The sequence below is a fragment of the Pleurodeles waltl genome, chromosome 6 (genome assembly GCF_031143425.1).
Source record: "Pleurodeles waltl isolate 20211129_DDA chromosome 6, aPleWal1.hap1.20221129, whole genome shotgun sequence".
Classification (NCBI taxonomy): Eukaryota; Metazoa; Chordata; class Amphibia; order Caudata; family Salamandridae; genus Pleurodeles; species Pleurodeles waltl.
Genome location: NC_090445.1, coordinates 1,541,786,225 through 1,541,798,309, shown reverse-complemented (window position 1 = coordinate 1,541,798,309; position 12,085 = coordinate 1,541,786,225). Strand labels below are relative to the sequence as shown.

The following is a 12,085-nucleotide window of genomic DNA, read 5'->3' as shown; positions in this document are numbered from 1 at the left end:
AGGTGTGGCCTAAATGGGGTGGCTTTAAACCAGTGTAGAGCATAATGGGCTTGTGCATAGCTATAGTATAATTCTAAGTTTGGGGCCTCAAATCCACCCTGGCTGAAGGGAAGGGTAAGTATGTACCAACCAATTTGAGCCGGCCCCCCTGCCCATGCTAGACACACCTTTTGAGTGCAGAGCGCCTGAAAAAAAGGCTCTGGGTCGGTATGGTAAAAAGAAGTAGAGTAGTTTGGGAAGTACGACTTCCTTCAATGGGCCTATCCGGCCTGCCATGACAACGGTAAGGATATCCATCTAGTGACGCTATCCGTAATAGCTGAGATTGCCACCCCATAGTTAGCCCTAAGGGTCTCCTCCTTATCCAGTGTTATCTTTACTCCCAGATACTTGAACTCCATGTCGCACCATTGTAGGGGGTAGTCAGGGTTGAAGGGCTGTGTAGAAGGCGCCAGTGAGAAAATATGCAACTTTCCCCAATTAATCTGAGGCCAGAGAAGACCCAAAATGGACAAACTCCAGGATCACTCCATTTAGGCTGATCCAAGTTTCCCTCAGGTATAAGGTCATATCGTCTGCATAGAGGGACACCAAAAGATGCCTCAACAGGTATCGGACAGCGGTTTCTCTGAGCTTTTGCCAGAGTTTAGCAGCCAGAGGATCCCAGCCAACGCAAAGAATAGCGGCAACAGCAGACACCCCTGCCTGGTGCCCCAAAATATGCGCATTGAGTCTGACAGGGCACCATTTATGCGCACTCTCGCTTTAGGCTTAGTGTATAAAAGGCCTATCCATGCCAGAAAGCCATCTGGAAAGCCCATGCAGCGCAAACACTGCCAACAGGTAATCCTATTTTAGGGAGTCAAAGGCCTTGGTTGCGTCTAAAAAGACTGCAACCGCCTCCAAGTCGGGATATATATCCTGCATAACTGCAAACAAAGTTCTCAAATTGTGTGAGGTGGATCTCCCCGGAATAAAGCCAGATTGCTCTGGTCTGACCAGGGATGGGAGGAGCAGGGGAGGCGATTGGCAAGAATTTTTGCTAATATTTTGGTATTGCAGTTGACCAAAGAGAACGGTCTATAAGAGTCACATGTGTCCGGGAGCTTGCTGGGCTTCAGCAAGGCAGTGATAAGTGCCTCCCACATGGTAGGGGGCAGCTCGCCTAATTCCTTAGATTCACTGTATACCTTATTTAATAGGGGTATTATTTACTCTGCATAAGCTTTACAGAAGTCTGCCCGTAGGCCATTGGGCCGCCGGGCCTTCTCCACCTGTAGATGCGCAATCGCCTTTTGGATTTCATACACACTGAGGTCTGCAGCTAGGAATTCACGCTGCCCGTCACTGATCCAACTTAGCACTACGTTATCAAAGTATCAACTGAAGTTCAGTCGTGCTTCCTTGTGCGAACCATAAAGCTCAGCAAAAAAACGCAAAACCTGGAAATTATATTTGCTGTGTCTCTGTGTATAACCCTCTCTGATGTCTTAATTTCTAGAATATCATTTGCTGCTGGGTTTTTGCGTGTCATAGTAGCAACAACATGGTCTGGACTTTCACATTCCCCATAGGCTCGAGCCCTGGCATATTTACCCTGGTAAAGACGCTCCCTCTCTGCCACCTCCTTATACTCTGATAGATTCTCCCCAAAGGCAGCCATTGCTACGAGATCTGCCAGGCCTCCCCGGAGAGGCTCAAGGCTCTCAAGCTTAGCCTCCAAGTTCCATAGGTCAGCACGCACAGCGCACTGAACTCCACAGCTCTTCACAAGACAGACACCTCTAATAGTAGCCTTTAAAGTATCCCAAACTATGCTAATACAGGGGAGAGAAGAGAATCAACATTTCTATTTAGAAAGTTTGTGATTTATTCTTTTAGTTCCTCACGGAATGGCACATCCAGTAGTATCGGGATTGAGACTCCATGTGTAAGTGCTTCCCGCATTGGTGGGCACATCCACTACCAGCAATACAGGCAAATGCTCAGCTTACGTTCTCGCAAGATAATGTGCCTCCCAAAACCAAGGGCCCACCCCTCTAGAGGCCAGCCAGTAATCGATGCAGGACCAGAAATTATGTACATCTGAATAGTATGTGCCCTCTCGGGAAACATGGTTAGTCAGCCTCCACGCATCTATTAAAAGATCTACCTCGATGCTAGCAAGAATATGTTTTGCCGCCAACCTGCGCACACACTGAGCCAGCCACGATCTGTCCACTGTGGCATTTATACAAAAGCAGACATAAAACAGGATGTTTGCTGAATGCTGCAGCAACTAATACACAGCCACAGTTGTGGCAGAGAGACCATTCTTGCCGTCTTGGACAGGGTGCCCATTCCACAGATAGACCGCTACAATGCCTTACCTTGGATTAACTGCTCACAATAGATGAGGTTTGTGACATAATAATTCAGCTGGCACGTAATAAAACCTCTAGTACAGATGAACTCCCAGTGGAGTTCTAAACTACATATATAACTAAACTAGCTCTGAAACTTCTCCAGCTGTGTAAGAACAATAAAGATGCCATGGTGCTGGCTGAGATAATGAGAGACACTGACAATGATTCTATATATACCTGGTCATGAACTGCTTGAAGTACGCTTCTAGAGACCCCTATTAACATCTTAATACTTATTGCAACATCCTCGGCAAAGTCATAGGCAATGGGTTAAATACGGTAATTGAAACCCTAATCCACTCGGATTAGATATGGTTTTGTACTGAGTACAGTTGTATAGTTGTAGAATGATCTTAGAATGTAGCCTGGGTCACACAGAAATACAGTGCACCGTTAGGAGAATTCTCCATTTTAAACAGAAGCTGACTAGAAGAAAACAATGTCTGATTTAGAATCAGGCATGTGTTACATCTCTTGCTCAGTTTTAGTATTCAATTTTTGTTTTTTTGTTGTTGTTTTTTTTTAGGTAACAATAGCAAAGATGGATCCCTACAAATGAAAATGTTAGGATCATAAGTCTTTGAAGACAACACAAGAGGATTGAAGGACTGCTGAAACTTTTCAAACACTCACCCCCAGTCATAGATCTGGATTAAATTCATCTTTCTTTGTTCACCATGTCTCCCCAGTTGGAACCCAGCCATCTGCAACTCAGTCTTGACCCTGTTCCCATTAGAACAGTCCAGCCTAAAATGAAATGCCAGCTCCTGCCCTGGACCGGAAACAAGCATCCTGGAACCGGTTTCAGGGTATCACCACTCATCAGTCACGCTAACCTGAATCCAAAGGCACAGTGAGTAAGGGACCCACCTCTGGGCATACCCTGGCCACTTAGGGCAAAGGCACAGTGAGTAAGGGACCCACCTCTGGGCATACCCTGGCAACTTAGGGCAAGCACAGCAACACAACAAAATGTTGGACAGAGTGCTAAAACCTTTCAAACACGTACCCCCAGTCACAGATCTAGGTTGAATCCATCGTTCTTTTACACACCATGCTATCACAGTCTGGACCCACAGTCTCTACAGATAGCACCGAAACAGGGTCAGGAACAGACAAAGGAATCTTTCTTCACCCAAACAGCTAAATAATTCCAAGAATTGGACTGAGAACAGAAACTGCATCACAGGGGCATGAATTGTAGCTAATTCCACTGAATCAGCTGCCCAATCCATTTCTTTCGAAGGAGAAGCCGATATTATAGATGTTGTAGAGCCTCTTATGAACAGCAGTATTATAGTACCAGTGTGAGAAAATAAGGATTAGTTTTAATAATGTTTAGATGCACATCAACAGATCTTTTATACAGTTCAAATACATATATTGATATTAAACACCACTATACTAGCGTAAAATGGGGAACATCACAAATGCACAATGTCTGAGAGGCAGGGCAGACCTTTGGAATTTTTGTCAGTAGTATGGACTTGAGTAAACCTTAAGATCAACTAGGTTAATATACAGGAGATACTCACTTCAGTACTCATAGTAGCAATCACACTCACACCAGAAAATTTGCTCTTAGGTATAGCAGTAGAGGAAGCATATAACCAACGTACTGGATTCTGATAGGCCTGGGCTATTTGATAGTGAAAACAGACAGTTCGCAACTGGTTGAATAAGACTAACATCCAATTTCTGAGTGGCAAAGAATGATGGTTAGACACACACAATTGGAACATGAGGTATCCTGAAAATGTGGCTATTGGACAAGGTATGAGGAAATATGGTCCTTGGAATAGGGATACATATTAGGCTAGTAATGTACTGTTTGGTACTCACATTAGACGTGAGGAAAGAGGGTAAGATGATGTGCAAGTGGGGTGTCCTCATTTAAGAGGAGATACAGGTCGGAGCACTTATAAAAAATTTAAAAATTAAAAACACAACAACAACTGGTCTTGGTGCTTTAGTGAAAGATAAAGGAGGACTTTGTTCAAAAGTAGGAGGACCTGTCCAGAAAAAGAATCAGCCAAATGAGGAATAGCAGTAGGCGTAAATAATCAGACTATTTAAAGAAAAAAGCTAGAACAAATGGTCAGAATTCGAAATAAGCTATGTAAAAAATTAAAAAAAGAAAAGACAATGCTGCACTCTATGGGCATATTTCCATCACAAAATTGTTTATAAAATTACATTGAACCTACTGAAAATGTGTTTAAGAGTGCAGGGCTACCCTATTGGCAGACACTACTCCTGCTGCATATCAAACATCTATAAAAGATGCTCCTTGTAATTCAATGGTGGATCTCTAATTTCTCAAATGAAGCCACTGATCTACCACTGGGATCCTGGCATTACCGTTTTGCAAAGATTAAGATGCAAAGAGAAGGCCAAGTAGCCATTACACAAATCTCATGTAGAGAGACTCTCCTCAAAACAACCTTAGCATATTTCCCTCTTGCAGACTGATCAATCAAGTCTTAGTTTTATTAGCCATCTTCCAGCACTCCAATGTAAGTGACAAGTGTGAATGATAAGGTCAGTAACACACAACACAATCCAATCTTCATGATCTCTCTCCACAAATAAGCACAAGATAGTCCTGGGCCCTGCGTGGATCACAATATTCAATACATTATCATATGTCAAAATTTTGAAATCTTAGCTGCCCAGAAGCTAAGCATGGAGATTCAAGTAATTCATGTCTGGTGAAGAACACTGCCCTCCTCCTGCAAAAGGAGAGAAGACAATTTAGGTCATGTTCAAGCTTTCTCCCAATCTAGGAGAATAAGGTCTACAGCACAATCAGACAATTCAGAGCAACACTCATATTTCTTTCAAATTTTCTCTATCTACCCAGGGCTGTTAACATCATCAATACATAAGGAAAAGCAAAACACAGTAGGAATGAACAAGTGACCAACACAAGCTTTCCAAAGTCATCTGGAATCCCTGGAGCAAAACCAGGCACTTCATGTACAGATTAGCTAGAAAGAGACTCTCCTGTAGATTACATCCTGCTGTGGGCTCTCGTGGGATATTTGTAATTACATACAAGTATCCACTTGTACATTAGACTGTCCAGCCCTACTATGAGAGCTATTTGTATGAAACACCTTTTTGATATAACCCATCACCACAATACCTTCACCTCTTCATGAATCCCATCATACATAATAGTTAAAGCACATTGCTTTGGTGCTGTCCATAATTCTCAACATATTCTTCCCTTATTTATTTAGAGCTCCCTTTTCCTAGTATGATGCAAGTTTACAACCAGATCCTTCATGCAAGTTATTATACCCCCTCAGGAGACACGGCAACCTTTAACCACACAATCCAGTAGTGCAAAGTCCTGTTTTTTCAAAAGTCTTCCATCTTGTGTCCACAAACCCGGTCCAGAGATACTGGCTTTGTCAACAACAGGAAATTTGCAAGTTGGCCTATGCGTTGTGAACAATGGACTATTAGGACACATAGCAGAGGCTTCTTCCTCAACCTTGCATGTGGTACCAACAAATTTATGAAGTCACCTGCCTGAAAAATTAGGAATCATCTCTATCATATAACATCTTTCCTATATCACAGAAAAGTCTTTAAAACGGGAGTACATTACTACATCAATGAATTGAATTGCTTGTGAATATCAGACATGGTTTCAAAAACTGTACTGAAAAACGCTAAAGACTATACCATAAAGTAGTAGTGTTGCCAAGTGCAATTAACATTTTTAATTTTGGAGTTATCTTACAGAAGACAATGACACATGGCAGCTATACCTTCGTTTCTTGCATTATGAAATTTACAGCCACCACTGTAGGACTGTGTTAAAAATGCAAATCACTGAGACTAAGCCAAAAAGGTAAACCTGAATTGACAACATTGGTTTGCCGCTAAGAAGCACAAAGTCTATCTACAGTGGCAGAATGGGGATATTAAAACAAGAACTGTTCAGACAGAAGAACACTGTTCACTCCTTCTTGCTAACCATTTTGAAATTAGTCTTTTTCATGCATTTGGCGAGAGCCCAAAAATCTAAAATAGGTCATAACATTCATTTCTCTCTTATTTGAGCTTTTCTGAGGATAAGAATGAATCATCATGAAAACCCCTGTATGCCATTCAGCCAGTGGCATTACTTCTAGATGATATTGTGTAGCATTGGCTACACTTACCTCTAATATTTTTGTAGTGGAAATTCTACGGAGTTTTTTGCTGGATGGATGACTAAGCGGAACCTTGTGAAAAAGGCTGTATGTGTTATTTACAATCTGTAGTACAGGATCAACTCATTCATTGTCATTCCTTCTTACCCTCCCACTGAAACCACAGTGCTAGACATCCCCTTTCATAAAGCCACGTATTCACTTTTAGGACAAGGAAAAAAAAACAAAATCAGAAAAAAGGGTCTCAAGCATGCCTACAGAAAATCTTGAATTTCCTTTGAGCAGCAATATTTTCATGTTCAGTTTCAACAAATGTCTCTAAATTCACTGTTATTCATTCCTTAATATTTTATGTTATAAAAGTCACATGAAAATGAACTGGCATTATTTGGTTTGCAAAAATGTCCACCCAGTTACATTTTTCTTTGAACGTCTTACCTATTGAAATAGGCAACCACCAATTTCCTCTGTGATACTTCTCTAAAAGCTCTGGAGGCTGTAAAAACACTTGTGACTACGTAAGAGGAACACAAATTACAATACTGTTACTGCATCACATGCACCTGAACTCTCACTATTGTCACTTTATCATGTTCAAGAAGGAAAGAAAGGAGTGTGACCAGATGAGCTGAAAGCACTGGAGGTCAGCCCTGTCTCAGTGCTGCATGAAATGTAGAGGTGAAGTAAAACAAGCTATCTTTTGCATGATTTTTGCAGAATGCCAATAATAACCTCAAAGGCTCCACGTGGGTTACACACAGGAGAACAACTAAAGTATGATGTACAGTTACACCACCCCCAACTTCTCAGTCCCCTCAACCATTTCAAGAGAGGCTTTATGAATCTGTTTTACAAATATCTCCAACAGTGCCTAAGGTTCTGCATCTAAGTCTGGAAAAGAAAAGGGGAGTCTGCTTCTTTTTCTTATTACAGTCCTGAGATCTAAACATACAGATTTATTCAACATTCTAGAGTGTTTTTTACAATTCTTTTATCCACTGGCTTCACCAACTGACACCTATGTCAAACCCAGTCACTACCATGTGAAGAAAAAGCAAGTGAATCTGCTCTTTGGATGTGAACCACACCCCTTAATCACAGTAGCTGCTAATTTTCTTTCTCAATAGTACCTGGCTTAAAATATAATTCTGAGATAGTTATTACAATTCTGGCTCGTATGATGTACTTCAAACACCACATACACTAGTGATGGTAGTCACTATGATAAAGGGAGCAGGAACACAGGATATGGTGAAACTGGCCTGTGATATGGTCAGTTTTCTTTTATTGAGGAAAGGGCTGATGGAAGAGATGGTTGCAGTCTCTGATGGCCTTCAGAATGCCAGGGCCCCTAAACTCAGAATATCGAAAAACTAAAAGGCCAGGGCTTAGGAGAACCACCTGTATTTCCAGCACTTACCTGAGAACCTGGGGACAAGGAGACATAAGAGGCCGCAGCCACTTCCAACATGCTGCAAGTGTAGATGCTGCCGCAACAGAGCAGACACCTAAGACAACCGGTCAGGTTGAAGTGGAATCTCGTAGCAGGTGTAGTTGCTTCTTTCAATATGGGAGAGAGCAAACTGTATAGATTTCTACAAAGGTCAGGGAACATAGGAGCCACTCACCCAGGAAAAAGGTAGTGGAATGACCTAAATGAGCCGGATCAAAAAAAAACAGCAATGCACAGGGAAAACCAATTCAACAGAAAGGGAAATCGAAAGGAGCAAGGGGTCCTTAGGTTCTGGGCCAATCACAACAAGGGGTGAGAAGAGAAGATGTGCCTGCCCACAGCAGAAAAGACAAGAGATAGCAGTCTCCAGGGAACCACAGGAGTGGGATGTTGGGCTCTTTGGGTCGCTCTCTTTTAATGTTCATAGGGAGAGGAACACTTCTTCTAAAGGCTATTATTTGGACAATTCCAACAATAATATCATCCATTATAAATTCTTTTTTGCAGTTACAATTACAGGAGGGTCACAGTTTACTGACTCTCTCTCCTGTTTTTGTTGTTATAAATTGCTTTGGGGGTATCCTGCATCTTCTCATCATTGTCGGCTATGTTAAGTCTACAGTCTTTACCTCCGAGTGGAAAACCATAAAAAGGAAAGCTGAAGTTACGGGTACCCACATGGTTATAATGTATGTAAATCAGGTAGCTCATCTTCTCAATGCAGGAGAGATAAAGAGGTAGCCTAGGTATAGGAAACAGAAACTCTAGCGTAAGAAAAGTGATTGGCATTCCAATTGCAAATATGCGAACCAGCATTCCAAATATTAGTAGGGAGACCAAAGGAATGTTCTCTTAGGAAAGTCCTATGCACTGTATGGGAAACCCGAGCTATCCTGTCCATTTGTTCTTCCTAAGTCTGAGTTTTTCCGCCTGAGTGACTGTGACAATAGTTTGAAATAGTCAAGAAGGAGGTGTGGATTCCAAGTCAAATCTCTTCTCAGTAGTAATGATAGGGTAGTGAGATCGCTAGATGTCACTTGATACATGTGTACCCTTCTCCAACAAAGGAATGAGCTAGCAACCCAGGTTTTCCACACATCCTTCTTGACTATTTCAAAGCAGTCGGACCTGCAATGCTAGGATCCAAAACCAGGTACAATTGACAACGAGAGAAAGATGTAATTCTTCAAGACTAGTGTTGGTCAGACATTTCAGCAGACACTGAACATTTGCTGCTCTTCCTCCAGACTGGGCTGCATTTCCTTCAGACTGGGCCCAAGTCAGGGCTCATACATGAAGCCTTGTGACTGCACACTGAATACAGATGGACAGCATGCTTGCCTTTATGAAGAGCTGAACTCCACCTGTTAAGAAGAGCTGAGAGGATCACAGGGACACGTGCCCAAGGCCCAAGTTGATAAAGATTCTACACGGAGGACATATCAATGGATCAAAGTTGCACAGGAGTCAAGAAATCCTCACTGCTCAACTGGCGGTGAAAATAAAATCCAAGAACAGCAACATCTGGGTCATGGAAATGGGATGTTGCTCATCATAAAACAAGATAGTAAGTCAGTCCTTTCCTCACTCATTAAAGTCCGAGAAGGACAAGGAGGTATTCCACTTTTACAATCCTGGTGTGAGGTACATTCTACTTGCTCAGAGAAGTTATCCTACTTCTGTAACCATTTGAATTAGCCTTCTTGTCTGTGTGGTTCTGGACATGCTGAAGTCACAATTGAAGCCCTAACCCTCAAGTTATTTCACAGTACAAAAGGGTGAAACAATTAACTTCAGTGGATGTCCCCAATCCTATACAGCCCCAGTCCCAGACTATTTAATCAGCAAAAAGTGGCTTCTGAGTTAATGGAATCGTAATGTAATAATCTCAGAGACTTTTAAAGGGTGGTGGCACAGTAGTACATCTGCATCCATTGTGCAGATAAATATCAACTGGCTTCTTAACTCTTGTCTGGAGTTCAGTAAATTCAGCTGTGTCCTATTCTAACACTGATGACCAGACTGGACTCCTGTTACCATTGACCTTGATACCGGAACTTGGAAAGACATCAAACTGCACCACTGACTTGAGTGGAGTTATTGTTGCTTCTGTGATGGGCTTTGTGACTTCTGGATACTTTTTGGTGCTGGAACCTCAGCACCACAGGCTTGATACAGAAACTCATCTTCTATAGACCTAGCACAAACCTAAATCTTTTGCATTAAAAAATCCTCAACTAAAGTCAGAAACCCTGTGAATTCTCAAGTTTGTACATTCAACCCAAGTGCAGTGTGTATAGGCTAACACTGACCTTGTGGTGAATGTTAATTTGTGTTAATTAAAAAATGAGCACCCAGCATCTGGGAGACATAAGCTTTGGGATCATATATCTGCCAGAGAAGAACTATTAACTTCTGCTTTTTGTGTATAGTATCTTACTGCCCATTTTACCCAACAGCTAATAAAAATCCTATTCTTCGTTAAACTTACAGCACTGACAATGAAGTTATATACTGTGATTTGCTGTGTCATATGATATTTTGGAATTTAACCTCTACCACCTCCTACAGAATGCCTTAGTTGTTGCACCTCTCTATCCAGAGAAAATCAACACCTAAAGACAGTAATTTACTTAACCACCTGAGAACACAACAGTGGGGATTTCCTGGGACACAAAGGGTAAACAATAGCACAAAATGGGGTATGGGTCAATAACCTGTGATTGTGCCTGCACACTAAAAAAAAGTCTGAGCTAGGCCAAGATACCAGATGTTTTCTCTGATCACCTCTTTCAAGAACTTGTTGATAAAAAAATAGAGAGAACTGTGAAAGGCACTGGGCGCTACATACCAACCAGTTTTTATAAATACCTGCAACAGTGATCAAGTGGATTCTGTCTTACACTGTTTCTTATATAATACAGAACCATTACCTTACCTTTAATTCAATATAATACAGAACCATTACCTCCTGCCTTAACCTTCCACCGTTTTTGCCTAGTGTCTTGGTCTACAGTTTAATAGTCTACAAATACAATGCTCATTCCATGATTTGCCCCAACTCCTGCTGCCACTGCATTCCAGTTTAGCCTGGAATGCACTTCGCAAAGGTTGCCAAAGGACCTTCAAATAGTGTTGTCATGCCATCCTAACAACAGTTTGTGCCATGTACAAATGACAAACAATAAACTTTGTGTCTTTTAAAGGATCACTCAGGACTCCAGCTCCACATCTTAGCAACCACAGGCAAGAAGTTTGAAACTAAAGGTGACATCTACTAATGCACTTGGCACTCCTGACATTCCAGACATAAAACTAGCTGTACTCGCCATGACTAGGACCAGGTATGCACTGAAAGCAATAAATATACAGCACTTACTTTGAACTGGCACAGAGGGTAGTTTCCATAAATATATTCACACATGCCGTTGACCCTTAGGGTGTAATCCTCAGGCTTCTGCTGGCTCCGACTGGGGAATATTGTGGCTTTCTTTTTCAGAGCCAAGCAAATAAGAGCAAGTGGGAACTCCTTAGGCATAATCTGGAATGTAAAGCTCTCCTGTAGCAAAAAAAATATATCATATTGAAGGGCTACAATGCTTATATCAAAACAAAGACTGATAGACACCAAAACATAAAAAAGAGTATCATGACGCTGAGATAATAAAGTGATTTCAGAGCAAGAAGCCACTTCATTTCAAGACATGGCAAAGAACATCCTAAAGATAGGAAGAGATGAGGGGCCACATCAGCCTTTAAGGAAGGTCAGGAGTGCCAGGAAAGTGGCTTTCCTCCAATGCCGGGCTGTGTCTGAAACAGAATGTTTTGATCAAGAGATTCAGAAACTTGTAATGCTCTAGTTGTGTACTGTTTTAGCATCGACTGGCCACTAGACTTTACCTGGGTTACTGTTTTCGACTGACAGACCATCCTGGAGAGCTCAGTGACAGAGCCTTTGCTACATATCCACATTTCACATTTTTAATGGGGTTCGGTTCACGTATAAATTGCCCAATAGAACAAGGGAGCTCTAAAGGTTATTATTTGGAGAATTAAAA

At 41.8% G+C, this 12,085-nt stretch overlaps 1 protein-coding gene across 2 annotated transcripts in view; it reads right to left on the bottom strand.

Annotated features, from left to right (window-relative positions):
- PIK3CD (phosphatidylinositol-4,5-bisphosphate 3-kinase catalytic subunit delta) overlaps positions 1-12,085 on the bottom strand; it is a 479,399-nt gene that overhangs the window by 347,019 nt on the left and 120,295 nt on the right. For both annotated transcript variants that reach the window (XM_069241165.1, XM_069241164.1), the window contains exon 5: positions 11,407-11,586. In XM_069241165.1, coding sequence (XP_069097266.1) covers positions 11,407-11,586 — 180 coding nt within the window. The remainder of the gene's footprint in view (positions 1-11,406; positions 11,587-12,085) is intronic.